At 35.3% G+C, this 18,069-nt stretch overlaps 2 protein-coding genes across 2 annotated transcripts; one reads left to right on the top strand and one right to left on the bottom strand.

Moving 5' to 3' along the window:
• Nucleotides 1–2,022: 2,022 nt before the first annotated feature.
• On the top strand, nt 2,023–8,592 carry LOC140887388 (kinesin-like protein KIN-14R). Its single transcript, XM_073294608.1, has 19 exons — nt 2,023–2,421; nt 3,076–3,374; nt 3,480–3,651; nt 3,747–3,817; nt 3,903–4,086; nt 4,303–4,412; nt 4,515–4,614; nt 4,689–4,775; nt 4,869–5,045; nt 5,175–5,445; nt 5,533–5,694; nt 5,912–6,127; nt 6,223–6,260; nt 6,398–6,561; nt 6,683–6,934; nt 7,044–7,109; nt 7,277–7,351; nt 7,441–7,509; nt 7,668–8,592. The coding sequence occupies exons 1-19, from the start codon at nt 2,193–2,195 to the stop codon at nt 8,136–8,138; spliced, it is 3,213 nt and encodes a 1,070-aa protein (XP_073150709.1). The 5' UTR covers nt 2,023–2,192; the 3' UTR covers nt 8,139–8,592.
• Nucleotides 8,593–9,489: 897 nt separating this feature from the next.
• On the bottom strand, nt 9,490–14,382 carry LOC140887377 (telomere repeat-binding factor 4). The gene is made up of 6 exons (XM_073294597.1): nt 14,131–14,382; nt 12,908–13,119; nt 12,683–12,767; nt 11,120–11,203; nt 10,069–10,342; nt 9,490–9,894 (listed from the first exon to the last, which is right to left on the bottom strand). Exons 1-6 carry the CDS (start codon nt 14,278–14,280, stop codon nt 9,863–9,865), a joined length of 837 nt encoding a protein of 278 aa, XP_073150698.1. The 5' UTR covers nt 14,281–14,382; the 3' UTR covers nt 9,490–9,862.
• Nucleotides 14,383–18,069: the final 3,687 nt, after the last annotated feature.

Genomic DNA, 18,069 nt, shown 5'->3' with positions numbered 1-18,069 from the left:
AAACACACACAAAAAACTATCAGTAGATTTTTTTTTTTTTTAACAAACAAAAGATTTATATTATACCATTACACAAGCAACTACAGTAGGACTAGAAAATCCATCCTACCAAACCAGACATAGAAACAGTTCCTCTAGCAAGAGCATGAGCAGCTCGGTTCGCTGATGTATACACAAAAGCAAAGGTAGCTAGTGAATGGAACATCCAACACTAGATTTTTACAATCATCGATAATTAAAATTTAAACCTAAACTAGAAGAATCTGACTCGTGGGCGTTGAGAGCTTCAATTACAATGAGAGCATCAGATTTGATCGTAACGTGCGTCACCCGTAAACTTTTTATCCAACTCAGAGCTTCTCGAATTCCCATGGCCTCTGCTAAAGTTGGATAGAAACTACCGACAATCTGACCTTGCATAGCAGCTAGGACTACTCCATGAGAATTTCTAATGATACAACCGTAGCCAAAATGAGGAGAATGATCTGCTACCACTAACGCATCCATATTGCATTTCAGAATGTTATGCTTAGGTCTTTGCCATCTCATTTCCTCATGATTTCTTTGTGAATGTTAGGTTTGAACATCACGATTTTTTGCTGACTGCCATTGAGAATGCATACGCATGGCAGATTGGAAAATCACAGTAGCACTTTTACCTCTACCATTCCAGACCACCTCATTGCGATCGATTTACCCAAATGCACCACAAAACCGTTGCTTCCATCTTTATTTCTTTGTGTTCTCTTTGGACAACAAAATTCCACCACTCCACAATGGTCATGAATGGAATATGACTGCCAATGGATGTGAGGCAACAAACACTTCTAGAAAACGGGCATGAAATCAGTGCATGAAATTCATTTTCTGGTTCGTGATGACATATTGGACAGTGGACACCATTCCAAAACCTCCACGCGACGAATCTGAAGGGCCTTCATGGTAGGCAAACATGATGAAAGAGTACTTCAAATAAAATTTCGAATTTTCGCCGATACTTTCAGCTTCCAAACAGTATTCCAAGATTATTGTTATTTATATATCTATGTTTAGATTATTATATCTATATTTAGATTATTATATCATTTCTAATAAAAAAAAATCATGTTTAGATAGTTATTCGAATTGCAACACATGCAAAGAGGTATGATTATTCTTATTTTATTAAAAAATTAACCCAAAAAAAAAAAGAGTATGGATGACAATTTCACTAACGTGTTCGGGTACTCGCGTGCATCGTCCAGTACATGGATACGTTCGGGGTTATTTATCGAGTAAGAAAAATTAAGTTATCCAAAGTAAGCATGGAACTAGGATGAGAATTCGAACCTCCGATTATATATATATATATATATATATATATATATATATATATATATACTATTGGGTACCGTTTGGTACATGAGTAGTAGTGGGATAAAACACAAATTTTTATTCATCCCATGTTTTTCTCATTTTTTTGTTAACCCAATGATATCTCATGACCCGGTATAACATTAAATGTAGATTTGATGACAAATACCTATTAACTCATGGTATTAGTGGAGGATGAATGAAATTGTGTGAAATTGACAATGATGATTAAGATAATAAACATAATAATCCTACAAAATAAAAAATATACAAAACCACATGTTATTCATATTTATGTCTTGTTTATTCACATTTCATCATATTATTATTCATTTATCTTATATCTCATTCATAATATCAAACGGTATCTTGGAGCGGAAAGAAAATTCCACAACTAAAAATGCAGGTATGAGATGAAGACAAACTTCTCTTTCACAAAATTTACTTGAAATAATCTCAAACTTGTAAAAATTGAGACGGGGATGAGAAACATCTCCGCACTCTTCCCACTTCATGATTGGTCATCCTGGGAAGAAATCGGCGGATCGTTACTTTAGTTTTTAATTTTTTTTTTAAAAAAAAAAACAACCACCGTTAAATCTTGTACCTAATAAATAATTGTAGACTACCCCCTCACTTTTCGAATAATTGTTATTGAGCGAGTTTGCTTTTATCCCCAGATTCAACTAGATTGAGCTCTCAACGGTCGATTTCTCGAAATTCAATCGCAAAATCTCACACTCATTTCAAACTCTCTTTCTGCACAAAAGGAAATTCCAATTTTCTGTTCGGACACCCAACAGATTCGCAATTCCTCAAGCAATCGCACCCCAAATCACATGGATAATTTCGAGATGCACTCGTTTGAGAAGATTCAAGACATTGATGCGCCAGATCCGTTTGTTTTCTCCATGGGTTTTGATTGTGAAAATCCCAAAGGTTCTGATCGAGAAAATGAAGTTCTTGCTATGGAAGAAGCTGAAACCGAGGAATCGTTGGACGATATTATGGTCTGTGATCCTGGTTCAAGATTTGTCCGAAATGGGTTCACGAATCCCAATTCAATAGGTTGCCTTTTCAGTTCCCGCATTTGAGCAATATATACACTATTTCTTCCATAAAAAAACGTTGAAGCTCCATTTTCCTGATGATTTTATCTTTATCAAGTCGCAGTTTTAGGACATGTTTTCTTTTTCAACTCGAAGATTCTATTTTGTGGCGGTGTGCTACCTAGATTTGTGTTTTAAAAAATATTGGGGATTGTCTGAATTTAGTGAACTTAGGCAGTTGTTTAGGTTCTATGGCATTTGTATGTGACATTATTTCGAAAAACATTCGGTAAAACCGAGAGGATTGTCGTTTCCTAATATTTTGGTGGAACCTTTATTTGATATCATGATAAATAATAAATCAATTCACTCTACGACATCATTCATGCTTTAAACGGGTTGAAATATGAATGGAAATTAATATGATTTATTTAGTGGATGCAACTGGAGCTGATTATCATATCATGCTATTGTGGTGTTATTCAAGGTCACAAGATTTTTAGCCATGGAAGAATCTTATATACATTGGGGACAAAACTTAGAAAAATAATATTTTTCGTGCACTTGCATTCCCTTTTTTTATGCCTTTTGATTTTATTTTATATGGTTTCATGTTTGTCATAAATATTTGGTATCGTGTTGGGCTTACATGCAAAATATGTTATTGAATCAGAGGAAATTGTTCTCTTTATTAATGCTGGGGCCATGACATCAACTGGATCGGAATTCGATATTAGTTTCCAAGATGACAAGTATTTTGAAGGGGGTGATACATTTCAAACCGGGGATATTATATTCGAGGGTGGGGACTATCCATTTATATATCAGTCAGCACGATTGGGGAATTTTTGTTACAGCTTCAATGGTCTTTCACCTGGAGATTACTTTCTTGATCTTCATTTTGTGGAAATAATTAATGTAAATGGGCCCAAAGGAATGCGAGTATTTAATGTCTTCTTGCAAGATGAAAAGGCAAGTTTGTTTCTTCTTAAATCCAGTTCTTTGTTAATTAGCAAGTTTTTTTTCTTTTCTTTTCTTTTTTTCCTGTTTAGTGATTCACACATGTTACTCAATCAGATTCTTTCAGATTTTGATATCTTTGCAATTGTTGGAGCCAATAAACCTCTGCAATTAATCGATACTAGATTTTCCATTAAAGATGATGGAGTGCTTGTCTTAAGGTTTGAAGGCATAGTTGGAAGCCCAACAGTTAGTGGAATCTGTATTAGGCAACAACCTAAGGGATCTGGTATTTTTTCCTACCCCTAATCCCTTTAAGGTAAGTGGATTCATTGCATGTAAAATGTATGAATTTACTTAATTGTGCTACATCATGTGTTGCAGCCTGTCAAGCGAATCGTGGATATTTTGTATGCAACAACTGTGGAAGTGAGATAGAATATACATCAGCTCAGGTTGATGTATTTAAATGCATGCCTGGATTATCAGTATCAACAATGCTTCTTTTCACTGTTGACTTTTGTTCTTTGGCACTTGCAGAAAAAACTCATGAGGAAGAATTTGATTGTCAAGTATGAGAAAAATATACAAGACTTAAAAGATAAATTGCAACGCAAAACAGATGAATGTTATCAATCATGGATGTCTTTGACTAATGCCAATGACCAGCTAGAGACAGTTAGGATGGAGCTTGACAATAAGACGTTTGAAACAGATTTTCTTGGTATGGTTAAAAAGTTATCGACCGTGAATTTGCCTTACTTATTTAGCTTAAATTTTACAGATTCATGTGTTTGCATTAAATATAGCACCCTAACCTGCATTCATAAATGCAATGCACTATAGACGATATTGGGTTGCAGATATGTGTGAATGAAGGATTTTGCTAAATGTTCACTCGAGCCCTTGCAACTGCTCTTAATCCTTGACTTCACTGTAGATCATACAATAAAGAAACAAGCTGATGAGTTAAGGGACATTACAACCAAGTATGAACAAGACAAGAAGACATGGACAATGGCAATCAATATTTTAAAGAAGAAAGTAGAGGTTACTTTTCCCTACTAAAGTACAGAAGGAAACATTTGTCTTGTAGTAAAAATTTATGTAATTTTGTTTGTATGATGCAAGTCAAAATGGCATGCTGTGTAGGTGATGAAACAAGAGCATTCTCAGCTTTCTAGTGAGGCACATGAATGTGTTGATTCCATTCCTGGCTTGAATAATATGATGTTTGCTGTTCAATCATTAGGTAAGTTTTTGTAAACTTAATTATGAAATCTTTTGTACAACTTTGAAATTATGGATAAGGATCACTCTTTGCAGTTACCCAGTGTGAAGATCTCAAAATGAAGTACAATGAAGAGCAACTGAAGAGACGGAAACTATATAATCAAGTGCAAGAAGCTAAAGGTTCGATTACTATTCTTTTTGTCCTGTTTATTATATCTGTTAAATATGAATGCTTCCCTTTTGGGGTCACTCACATTTTTTCTTAAATATCAGGAAATATCAGGGTATTTTGTAGATGTCGTCCTTTGAGCAAGACAGAAGTCACAACTGGATGTGCGTCAGTGGTGGATTTTGATGCTGCCGGGGATGGAGAACTTGGAATTCTAACTAGTGGTTCCACAAAAAAAACTTTCAAATTTGATCGTGTTTACACCCCAAAAGATGATCAAGGTGTGCCACTTGAGTTCTTATAATGGATGAGTCATTATGTGTGAAAACTGTTGTTAACTATTTCGTAGAGATACATTAGTGTCGCAATTTGTGAATTTTTTAATGAGTCTTGTCTTCTCTTTCAAACAGTTGATGTTTTTGCTGATGCCTCGCCTGTGGTGATATCAGTATTAGATGGATACAATGTCTGTATATTTGCTTACGGACAAACAGGAACTGGCAAGACATTCACAATGGAAGGAACTGACGCTAATCGTGGTGTTAACTATCGAACTTTAAAAGAATTGTTTAAAATTGCCAGTGAGAGGAGCGACACTTACTCTTATAGCATTTCAGTGAGTGTTCTTGAAGTCTACAATGAACAAATAAGAGACTTACTTGCTACAGAAACATCCAAAAAGTAAATTTCTGTTTCTCATCTTCATAATATATGAATATCACATGGATTTAATTGATATATCAATTTTTTTATGTGAAATTATGGTAGATTAGAGATAAAACAAGCTTCAGAAGGATGCCACCATATCCCGGGCATTGTGGAAGCCAAAGTGGAGAGTATAACAGAAGTATGGAGTGTGCTCCAAGCTGGAAGCAGCGCTCGCGCCACTGGATCAAATAATGTCAACGAGCATAGTAGTCGTTCCCACTGGTAAAGATTTTTCTATCCTTTTTGTTTGTTGCTTTACAATTATTGCATAGCATGCAAAATGTGCCTATTGAACTGTTTTACCATTGATACTTGATTCATATCACTGTCATCGACTGAAGCTTTTATTACTGCAGTGGTCCAAAGTCTAGTGTGGCCATACTCTTCTTTAATGAAATCTGCATGATTTTTTCGAATAATATATTTCCTTTTTCCTCAGCATGCTTTGCATAATGGTAAGAGCCAAAAACTTGATCACAGGAGAGTGCACTAGAAGCAAACTTTGGCTTGTGGACTTGGCAGGAAGTGAGCGGCTAGCCAAGACTGAAGTCCAAGGTGATCGGCTCAAGGAAGCTCAAAACATCAATAGGTCACTTTCGGCACTTGGAGATGTGATATCTGCTTTGGCAAATAAAAGTAGCCACATTCCATACAGGTTAGTCCACTTTAATCGCGTGTATCATCTTGATTATGATATTTCATTGTAAATCTTACCTGACTTGACTATTATCTTATGGTTATTGCTTTCAGGAACTCCAAGCTAACACATTTATTACAGGATTCCTTAGGTAACAACAAATTTGAACATTGTTTTTTTTTTTAAACGATGACATCAGTTTTCTAATTCTGCAAGTGTCTATCTTTTTTTTAATCGGTGATAAGTGTCTACTCTTTTTTCTACTATAATGTTTTCTCGATGTTTTAGGTGGTGATTCAAAAACTTTGATGTTTGTGCAAATCAGTCCTTCCGATCGGGATTCCAGCGAAACTTTGAGCTCTCTGAACTTTGCAACCCGAGTAAGAGGAGTTGAGTTGGGTCCAGCTAGAAAGCAAATTGATACTGGAGAGATTCATAAGTTGAAAATGATGGTATACTTTTGCTTCTATCGTTGTAACAGATTTCCTATTATTTATCAATTATCTTTTCCTAAAATTCTCTTGAATTCAGAGAACTCTAATCTTCTCCATTTACAATTTTCTTTTTCTGTAGCTTGATAAAGCCAGGCAAGAATCTAAGTTCAAAGACGAATCTCTGAAAAAGCTCGAGGACAACTTACAAAACCTAGAGACTAAAGCTAAAGGTAAGGATCAGATTTACAAAAATCATCTAGAAAAAATAAAAGAATTAGAAACCCAAGTTGAGTTCAAGACGTCGTTGCAATGCCAATCCGAGAGACAAATTTTACATCTTTCCGAGAGTATCAAAGAGAAGGAGGAAATTTCTGCCAAACTTCAACTGAAGGTAACTGTTTTACTTTCAGTTTGTAAATTGGAAGTATATAAAATAACTTGAAAAACTTGGTAACATGTCTTTGAATTGATATATTTTTCTTTCTTTTTTCTTTGTAAAGGTAATGAGCTTGGAGAACAAGCTCGAAGAAAGAGAAAGCCTCGAATCAACATTGTACCAGAAGAAGGTTCTTTTTATCGAAACCTTCAGTACACTTTCCTTGGCATTACATGCAATAAATAACTTCGATGGAAAATGCATAAATTATGTAGTGTGTGTTGGCTTTGTGACTTTGTCATTTTTGTCAAATAATAGAAGTTTGTTTATTTTAAATTTTCATTCTACTCGATGAAGGTTAATGAACTTGAGACCAAGCTGCAAGAGCAAGCACAAGAGAATAAGTCTTCTTCAGTAATTCTTCAGAACAAGGTTCCATTATTTGTTCTTATTTGTTTATCCTGCTAATACATTTCATTTCAGCTAACGAGACGTAACAATTTAATTTCTCATCGTTTTAGATCAAAGAACTTGAGAGAGGGCTCAAAGAACACGAACTGAATTCTGAGTCTCTCTTATTTCAACAAAAGGTGTTTGTTTTCTAGAAATCAATTTCCACTTTATTATGACAAAGATCATTTCGCTTTTCTAGTTTTCATAGTTGAATACAGCGGTTGATTTGTTGGATACATATTGCCAGTTCCTTAGTCAACGAGGCTGAATGAATGAATTTCTATGCTAATGGCAGATTAAAGAGCTTGAAGACAAGTTAAGAGAGCGAGAAAAACAGCTAGAATCTATGATGATCTCTGAATCTTCCAATTTGTTGAAATCCACCCCTGTTGAAGCCAAACAAGTGACAAGAGATGAGGTCATGAATGAGGCTGAGCATCGTATCTTAAGAAGTACAAATTCAATGAACAGCCAAGTCATTCAGGCGCCACCTGTTATGGTGAAGGAAAACGACTCTCTTCTTCATGAAGTTCGAAAGAAGAGATTTTCAAGTCACAGTGAAGTTGAGAACAAAGTTGTAGTACGAACTCCAGTTGTTGACAGCAAAGGGAGGCATTCGGATCCACCCAAACAATTTGCCAGGGTTTCAAGAATGAGCAAGCCAATTGCCCCTGCACAAAGGCCATTGGTTCGAAAGGTAACTAGCAGAGATCCAGTTCAAGAGATTAAGGAAAGGGATAGCAAGAAAAGGATGTGGTCTAGATGATATAAAATGAATGAAGAGACAACTGATATTTTAGCTACAATTGGCTTGAAACTTTAGGAATATCGTTGTGGTGTGGTTTTTAGTTCTCCCACTGTTTACGTATAGGATTTATTACATCATGCTTTGAAGAGGAGGTAGTGTGTTTTTGGAGGGCCCAAATTCAACATTTGTTGGGATTTTTCTTCATTGGGGCGTGTAATATGTGTTGGAGATTATTGGAAATACATTCTATTGTATTTTTTTCCCTTGGATAGAGTAGGATTTTATTAGATCAATTAGGAATTTCCATTACTAGTTTTCCTTAAATTTGTATTTGGACAAGCATGCATATATGTATTAAAGTTAATGAAAAATCAAGCTAGAAAGTTTGTGTGTTTCTTATTTAAGTTACCTGAGTTGGCTAGTGAAAATCCAAGCAAGAAAGTTTGTAGGTGTTTCTTATTTCAGTTAACTGAGTTGGCTAGTGGTGTTCACGTTGAGGCTTTTCAAAGAAGCTAGTCGCCTTCATATATTTCTGGTGCGTCAGTGAGAACAAAAGGGTCTGAAAATAAGTTGTGCAAATGAACTTTTTGTGCGTTCGTAAGAAGCTAAGGTCTAAGATACTTGCTCCTGTGGCTGTGAGTGATGATCAAGGAAGATACAAGGAGGATTCACTCGGAAAAATAAGCTAATTGGAAGGTCTCACACATTAATTTTATGAGACGAAACGAACCATAAAAAATATTATTTTTTATTGCTAATTATATTACTTTCCATTAAAATATGGACCGAACTCGTCTCACAAATATATCCATGACCATGAGATCTTCATGCATTCTATTTCACGGTTCATTTCAACCTACATATACAGGTATTAACCTCATGATAGATCTAAGAGTTTTCATTTATCAATACATGTGGGGTCCACTAAAAATAATGAATCCCACATTTATTGATAAATGTACACCGTTAAATCTACCTCAAGGCAGTGCCTGTATAGGTAGGATCTAACTTATCATATTTCACCTATTGGGAAATATATTCCCCGACATATATAAGTCAATATCTAATTCGACGCCATACTCATGGACCCATGGTTATCTTCCTTTTTCACAAGCAGAGATCGAGTAAATTTCAACCATGTTTTGGATGAGAAATGATTCGATAATTTAGATTTCAAATCCAAATCCACTTGTTCGAACTTCGAATCCTTAAATCTGAAATTCTTTTAAACAATTTTAAAATTGCTTTTAAAATCAAAACGAAATATTTTAAATTTATATTATTTCAGACCAATTCCTGATCCATCTTTTAAAATCTACTCTTAAAATGGAATGCTTCCATCCAAATGGGAACAATCTGGGTGTACACGTATAACAAGTTAAATGGAATGCTTCCATCCAAATGGCATAATTTACAATCCAAAATTATTTGATGATAAAGTTGTATCAAGTTAAAACTTAACCTTCTGTTCATGTAATGTCACTCACTTCAAATTTTTTTTTTTTACTTACAGTATTATTAACATATCTAAGAATCCAATTGAGTTATACAAAGTTGGTTCATTCTCTGAATCAGAACCAGCATTTTCTTACCTTTCAAGTTCACCTTACAATATGCTAACACCCTTGGCGAACTTAGCTCCTATTTACTCCAGCTCCAGAACATATCGCAGCTAAGTAACAGATCGATCTACAAATTTCTTCATAGAAGTATAGTTTCTTTGGTGAGATGCAATGCAGATGCTACGCAATCAGCAAAAGCTCACCATGCAAACCTGCCAAAGTGTAAAACACAAATCAATTCCAAATTTCTTTGATGATGTCTAGACTGTTGTGCGTATAAAATATTTCAATCGCGTCATCACCACCATATGTAATATTTGATACTGTCCAAGATAGATAATAGCAAGAAAGAGAAAGATAAAAGAAAGATGAGTTTGAAGGAATACATTGATCAAGACAATCTGTGGCAAACTGCAGGAGGGCTTCCATATCTTCAGCCATCATTGCTACCCTTTCTGCCTCCTTCGCGGCTTCAGCAGCTACAAATGATTTATTTTCAGCCTCTGCAATTCTGAAAGCAGTGGACCTCGCTGCATCTTCAACTGTATCCCCTAGTAATCCAATGCTCTGAATCTGTCTAGGGTGTGAGTCTTTCAGTCCCACGGTGGGTGTTCTCATGTCTGGTAGTGCATCTCTTTTCATTCTGTAACAATTCTGAACCTGCATTTGGAACATAGAAGATTAGACAGATGCAAGCATGATTTAATGTTTTTCACATAAAACTTGGGTTTTTGAAAGGAAAAAAAACACTCAGAATGCTTCCATGACATTCCTGGTTCTGGATATATCGATCTATTTTCAAATAGCAAGGCATGATGTTGAGTAATTAGATCTGTGGCATCATTTACAATTTAAGCGTTTAACAAAGAAAGTGGAAATCCAACCAAGAGCAAGGAAATCTAGCAATAATTTGAATAGTTAAGCCAGAATTGAGAATGGATTATCAGAAAAGAGAACAAGATATAAAACAGCTCGGCTTTATCATTTTTACCTCGGTTTCCTTTCAATAATTTTGCAAAGGTAATCAACATACTAAAGTACGGGTGTCTAAATGCTATATAATCGAGCGAGCCGTTTATTTAGCACAATTTTCCAAAGTAACAATTCAAGAACTATGTCCAAACCAGTTATGGAAACTGCAACCAAGTCAAATAATCTGATATATTAAAAATGACGTTTGCAGTCCTCATAGAGAAGAACATGGTATAAAATCTCGTTTAACCAGTAACTTAATCATTAAAACAAGCAATGAATCATTTAACCACCACCAATAATTAAAAGGCAGAATTCAATTCGAAACAATCTCCAGAAGAAATACATAAAAAATGTAGACCCAATCATGCATACAGAACACAAGTTCTATACAAGATAGGGATAAGTACGAAAAAGGAACGACTATGACCTGCATTGCATTGTAGAATCGAGAAAAAATTTCACCTTTTCAAGTTTGTCTTGAAGAACAAGCCTCCTTAATCTAGAACTCAGAACCCGTTTGAAATTTTGTGGAACCTCTTGCCTTTGCTGAATGAATCACTCAAAACAGAAAAATCTTAAGTCTTTTGGACACGAAATATAAGTAAGGAGTATAATAATGTTAAACACAATGCAAAAGACACTGTAGCATTTGACAATGAGTTGCTAAATATCAATATACCACCAATATACCACAACATATCTTGTTCATGCGCACAATCAGTATGATCAAGCTACCAAAAGTATCCAAATTAAAAAGCCTTTTTTCTTCTGATTCACAAATAAGCTATGAAACACCAAAAATTTTTAAATTCATACGGCCAGGCCAAGTCATCTTCCAGATATAATATAAAAACAGAGAGTGCAGTTGAGGTATGCTGCATCAGTTGAAAGACTTGAAATTCGAAAACACGTAAACTTTATGTCACAACACACAGTTTCATTATTATTTTATAAAGATTAGAAGCAGTCTTCCGAGTTCTAATCAGTTTAGAATCAAGGTTTTCCATCAAGACTGTTATAAATCACAAGTCATAAAAAAATGGAAAGTTATCCTATGTGAAATTTAATCTTATGAAAGACTTCTGCGGAGAGCATCACATATGGTTAGCTGGCAGACAAAAAAACATATCAGAGAAACTCCTACAAGATGCTATATTTAGATAGTTAGCATGGGGATCATGATAAAGTTTGCATCAAAAATAATCCACAGGGATTTAAAAGGAAGTGTAGGAAAAACACAGATACACTAGAGAAGAAATACGTGCAGCTGTTATGATTCCTGATGAAGCCACCAAAATCATAAATAATTCAAAATATAAACATCAAGAACACCATCCCTCAAAAGATGAAGCTAAAAACTACAGCTCAACTGCAACCTTATTTATGGTAAGGACATGTCATTATCAAGTAAATACTCGTGTTGTGGTGTATTATATGTGTTTTACTTCTAGAAATAACTGTGGCTGCCAATTCATTTGCATACTGCAGCTTTTAGCACCTTGGATCATCAATGAATGCCACTAATACATCTCTGGATATGTAAAACTATCTTGAGGATACCCTTTTCTTTCTCTAAAGTGATTAGTTCTCAAGAAGTGAGTTCATAATGAACTATTTGGTAGCTACTACCGGAGAGCCATACCTTCTCAATGAAATTCTGTGGCTGCCAATTCATTTGCATACTGCAGCTTCTAACACTTTGAATCATCAATGAATGCCACTAATACATCTCTAGATATGTAAAACTATATTGAGGATACCCTTTTCTTTCTCTAATGTGATAGTTCTCAAAATGCAAATTCATGATGAACTACTTGGTAACTAGTAAGGGAGAGCCATACCTCCTCAATGAAATTCAATTTTCACGTATATTTTTTTTCTAACATTCAACTTTCGTCTTCCCCACCCCGCCCCACCCCAACAAAAATAATAATAATAAACTGCATCACCCCTATCCCCTCTCCAAATTGTGTAAACATCCCTCGAACTTTACAACGACAAATCGCTGATAAGAAATAACCAGACCTCAATGAAATTAGCAATCGTGCTTGAATCTGATCCATTTGGCTCCTTGAGAGTAGACAATGCCTCATATATCATGGCATTGTACCTGAGAAGTGAGAACAAAGTAATAATGTCACATGCCTCAAATAAAAGGGAGGAGGAAGATAATAATATTTACAAATAACAGGCTCAACATGATTTTGATAATACAATATTTAGCATAGCAATATCTGACAAAACACTAACTTGGAGGCACTATTTCCTTCAGATAACGGCTTTGCAGAATCAACCATCGGTACATCCAGTGGTGCATCCTGTGATAATGGAGTGAAAGATGCAGGAGTCTGCGCAACGGGCAATGGAGTAGCCGGAGTGTCAGGATTTGCCTTCACTTTCGGTGTCTTCGATTTATCTCTTAGACCTTGGCCATTTGCAACGCTCAAATTCCTCCACTTATCCTGCATGAGAAAGCCAATATGATAGTCATAATTGTCTAATATTTGGTTTAAAAGTGTGAGGCTTCAAACAAATTATATGACCGGCAATAAAGTAAGCTTTGGCTTATAGTGTATAAATTAGCACGGGACATGTGTATCTTAGGCTACATGGAGTAATAGCAGCCGAAATTTGTAGGGACTACAAGAGGGAGAAGGGGAGGGAGAGAGAATTTATCAATCCAGAAAAACTGATAGACAGTGAGAACTGAGAAGATATTCTAATAAGAACGTCATTCTTATAGCTTCATCTGATGTTCTAGTTTAATATAATCACAAAGAAAATATAATGGTTCGCTGAGCAATACTCTCAAATGCAATTTACCCGTTTCTTTGCTAAAAAATTATAATAACCTTTTCATCATTACAATGGTGTCATAATTACCAACGTAAATCAGTGTAAAGTTCATGGAGCTACTCACTGAAACATACCCACAAAAAAAATTTCAACGTAAAAAGCGGGCCACATAACATATACTAATATAAATACAGTTTTTTCTTCCACTTCTTCAGATACATCACCATACAAATCCACAATAAACTACAATTTTGAGACTTTACTTAACAACCCCAATAAATTCATTACAAGAGTGTCATATTACCAATGTAATCAGTGTAAAGTAAATGGAGGTACTCACTGAAACATACCAACAAAAAAAATTTCAACATAATAAAGCGGGCCAAATATACTAATCTAAACTCAGTTTTTTTCTTTCACTTCTTCATATGCATCACCATACAAATTCACAATAAACTACAATTTTAGACTTTACTTAAGAACCCCTATAAGCTCATTAAAAAAAAAAAGCTACAAGAGTTCAAAATAACTACCATAAACTGGTAAAAAAATGTCCACACGAGCACAAAATACAATTTACAACAATAAATTCAATTGAAAACTTATACTGTTATACAATGGTGACGAATACTCGCACTACGGCGCCACATACATTAATTTAAGTAAATGCTGTGTACCTTGAGATCGATGTTGGAGCGAGCAAACAGGAGGTGGTTGAATTCAGGGTCTCTTTGAATATTCTTCCACTTTCCGGCGCCGTGCTTCGCCACTCCGGCTCGCAGCGCTTCCTCCTCTTCGGAGGTCCATTTCTGCTTGGGATTCCCCATCTCTTCCTGCCTCCGCCGCTCAAATTATATATGGAGTCTGTAATATAGATTCGGCCTGTTGTTCTTGAGGAGTTGCGGCGGCGGCAGTCGTAGATTGGGATATTATCATTATCATTAATAAATGGGTCCCAGGGAAATATTTTGGGGGTGCTTTACAAATATTGTAAAGTTTGGGGACCGCGTTCAGTCATTGTAGGAATAATTTGGGGTTTTTCGAGTCGAGTGAAATAATAGGTACTCATAGGATAATTTCATCCTATTTTTACAGCTACTATCTCAATTATGTATTTAAAGGTAAAAATTTATCAATATTTGTAGGGTTCACTGAAAATATAGTGAAACTCACATGTATTGATGATAGGTCTCAACTCTTAAATCTGCATTGAGACGGTGTCTTTATAGATAGGATCTCAATTAGCGTAATAAGGTACCCATTTCCAATTTTTTATCCGATCAGAATTGAGGTGGAAAATAAGGCGGTGTTGATTCGAGTGGGTCGGATGGGTTCGGGTCAGGTTGACGAAAATATTATTTAAAAATTTCTCAACTCGAATCTGACTCGAACCCGAATCAACCCAAAAATGACCAACCCGAACTCGCTTAAACCGACTATCACGATCACCCTGAACCAACCCGATTTTATTTTTTATTTTTTAACAAAATAATTAAATAAACATTCGAAACACACAATAATAATGTAATATTTAATTTAAACACATAATAGCAAAATCTAAACTTGCATATAATTTAAATTTGAAGTAGGGGTGGAATAGGGTCGGGACCCGTCCCGTAACCCTCCTACCCAACTTAAAACATATAATATTAAAATATTCCGGATATATTCCAAATAATGCTTCAAGGTTTTGGTAAGAAAAAGAAGTGCATCGCGTAATTATTAATAAAATATTCGGATACAATTAGCCAATAAATTTTGTTAAATAGATAGTCAAATTGATCTTTTGTTCTACATATTTGTTCTCATTAGATAATTATAAATATGAATTAATTAAATTATTAATTTATTTTTATTAAAAACACACAATAATAAAATTTCATTTCGTGATTTCACGATTCGATCGTTCCAACAATAAAAATTATGCGAATTAAATCCACATTTAATTGTTATATGGGTTGAAACTGTAGTAACTCAGAACCTATTTTAAGATAATAATAATATGATAAACATGATTAAGGGTTAGTAATTAACCAATTTCGGGGCTTAATTGGACTTCAGAAGCAAAATTTGGGCTTTTGTATTTGGGCCGGATCGGAGGCTCCGACCCGGTTCGGAGGCTCCGAACCCAGCCAGTTCGGGGGCTTTGAATCCCAGCCAGTTCGGAGGCTCCGAACGCCCTCAGCCAGCGATGTTAGATGACTAATCCGCGATTTTTGACAAGTGTCGGGCATGCAGGTTCGGAGGGTCCGAACTCCGGCATATTTTGCCTATAAATAGGGCCATTTGGACGAGAAATTAGATATAAATGAAGTATTCCGAGTGTTCAGTTTATAGTAAGCGTTATACAGAGGGCCCTATCGGTAATAGTGAGATTCTGGAATAACAAAGAAGTTGTTATAGTCATCCAGAGTCAGCGACATCAAAGAGCTTACTACGGACGAAGGTATGGTCCGGGAATCTATTTAAGTTTTGGGAGTACTTATTAGCTTAGTTAAGGCTTATAGAACTTGTGTAGTGATACGGTGAACTTTTGAATATAGGCTTGGAACCTAGGATTCTACTAGACTTGAACTAGCCTAGATGTACGTACACATTAACTGAGATTGTCAGCGAGTATACATGTTTATATGTTGCATTTATTTGGCATTATTATGTGGCATGATGTATGTTTTATCGCTTTATATATTCATATATCATGTGCACATACACGTTGAGTCTATACCTTGTTATACCTGATTATAGAGCCGCTCAGCTCTATATTCGATAGTCTGTCAATGAGAATACCGCGATGGCGGGGACATGTATGTCTGACTACTCTAGTGTACTAGACGAGTGTAGTTGCACCCAGAGGTTGATCCGTGCGGTGGCAGCACTCATGTGGCACCGGTACTGAGCATGACTTTTCAAATGACCATTTACCAGTCATCATGTTGCATGCATCATATATATACGTGTACTCATGTTTATGTACTGGGCGTTAGCGCTCACGTCCTAGTTGTTATCTTGGACACCCTATTCCACGGGGCAGGTCGCAGGATAGACGGAGCTGGTAGTTCGAGGAAGGACTAGGGAGCAGGAGTCTTGAGAAGTTATACAGCAGGATTCAATATAGCTGTATAATGTTTACTTTTAAGCTTTTCGATATGGTTGTATCACTACAATATTAAGTCTGGATTTGTTTTACTAAGCTGATATGTAAATTATGGATTATGTTTCCGCACGTTTTACTCTGTTAAGCATTCTTGCTTTATTAAATTTAATGCATGATATTAGTTGTCAGTTAGGAGGTGATTCATTGCAGGGTCACTACAGAAACATAATAATATTTATCTCCATATATTAATAAAATTATTAATAAAATATATTATTATATTATTTCGGGACGGGTCGGAAATCCCGTCGGGATAAGGTTTTTTTCCCGACTCCTCTTCCGATATTAATCGGGACGGGAAAAATCCCAAAAGTTCGGGTCGGAAAAATGTCAGGTAGGGATTTTTTCGGGACGAGAATGGGATGGGATTCGGGATTGTCGGGATTTCGGAAATTTTTGCCACCCGTAATTTGAAGCTGTAAAAAATTTAAAGTATAATTATTTCAAAAAATAAAAAATTATTTTAAAAAATCAAAATAATTCAAAATAAACATTAAATAACGAAATCTATTATATCAATTTACAATAATTTTTTTTTCAAATATACAACATATAAAAGTATAGCAAATCGTTCTTAATTTTATATAAAAATAATAATAATAATAATAATAAAAGTTTCGGGTCATCTCGGATCAACCCGGGTTGACCCGAACCCAACCCGAACTTGATTAATTTTTTACGGGTTTGCTTTTGGGTCAACCCAAACCCAAAAACCCCCAACCCTTACCCCAAAATTTTTCAGGTCGGCTCATATCATCTTGGTGCATTGGGTTCATTTTGACACCCTTGGCGGATTGGGCCCGAATTACCCTACCTTAATCTTACTAGATTATCATCATTTATGCAATTTATTAGCATGTGATGTGATAAGAGCTGTTAGACGAGTTAATCCATTGAAGGGCGGGTCGACTCATCAAAAATCCATCATTTGATAGGGTGAGGACGAGCTAATTAACTATCTCGACAACGCTGAAAATCTCCAACCCAACCCAAACCAAGGTGGATTTCGGATTAGGCGGACTGGCCCAAAAAAATAAATATTAAAAAACAATTATAATTACTTAAAATTTTCATTTCATAAATAACTATTTATAAAAAATATTAATAAAATTCTTAAATATTGATTTCACACTTATACATTTTATATAAAGTAATTGATACAAAAAATTCACAATTGTTACTAAAAAAAATGTATAATCACTATAAATTCATAATGTACAAATTGTTTTTAAAAAATTAATTTTCCAGACTCGTGGGCCAGTTCGCCTTGATCTACGGCCCGCACGAGCTGGTCCATTTAGGCTTGTCTTTTAAATAGATGGAAAAATTAAACACAACCCACTTAAAGTCTTAAATAATGGGTGTAAGAAGGCCTAACTCGATGAGTCTAACCTAAATTGATGGTTTTAGATGTGATCGCTAACTTTACACAATTTACATATCAGTACATTATATGTAGATA

The sequence above is a fragment of the Henckelia pumila genome, chromosome 3 (assembly GCF_033568475.1).
Source record: "Henckelia pumila isolate YLH828 chromosome 3, ASM3356847v2, whole genome shotgun sequence".
Taxonomy (NCBI): domain Eukaryota; kingdom Viridiplantae; phylum Streptophyta; class Magnoliopsida; order Lamiales; family Gesneriaceae; genus Henckelia; species Henckelia pumila.
This window is presented reverse-complemented; position numbering and strand designations above follow the sequence as displayed.

Excerpts from the sequence above, each read along its gene's own strand:
- LOC140887388 (XM_073294608.1), top strand. The coding sequence starts at position 2,193 with ATGGATAATTTCGAGATGCACTCGTTTGAGAAGATTCAAGACATTGAT. Across the intron at positions 3,818-3,902 it reads TAGAATATACATCAGCTCAG|AAAAAACTCATGAGGAAGAA; the intron begins GTTGATGTATTT and ends TGGCACTTGCAG. Across the intron at positions 4,087-4,302 it reads GTTTGAAACAGATTTTCTTG|ATCATACAATAAAGAAACAA; the intron begins GTATGGTTAAAA and ends ACTTCACTGTAG.
- LOC140887377 (XM_073294597.1), bottom strand. The coding sequence starts at position 14,280 with ATGGGGAATCCCAAGCAGAAATGGACCTCCGAAGAGGAGGAAGCGCTG. Across the intron at positions 12,768-12,907 it reads GAAGGAAATAGTGCCTCCAA|GTACAATGCCATGATATATG; the intron begins GTTAGTGTTTTG and ends CTCACTTCTCAG. Across the intron at positions 10,343-11,119 it reads TTCAAGACAAACTTGAAAAG|GTTCAGAATTGTTACAGAAT; the intron begins GTGAAATTTTTT and ends TTCCAAATGCAG.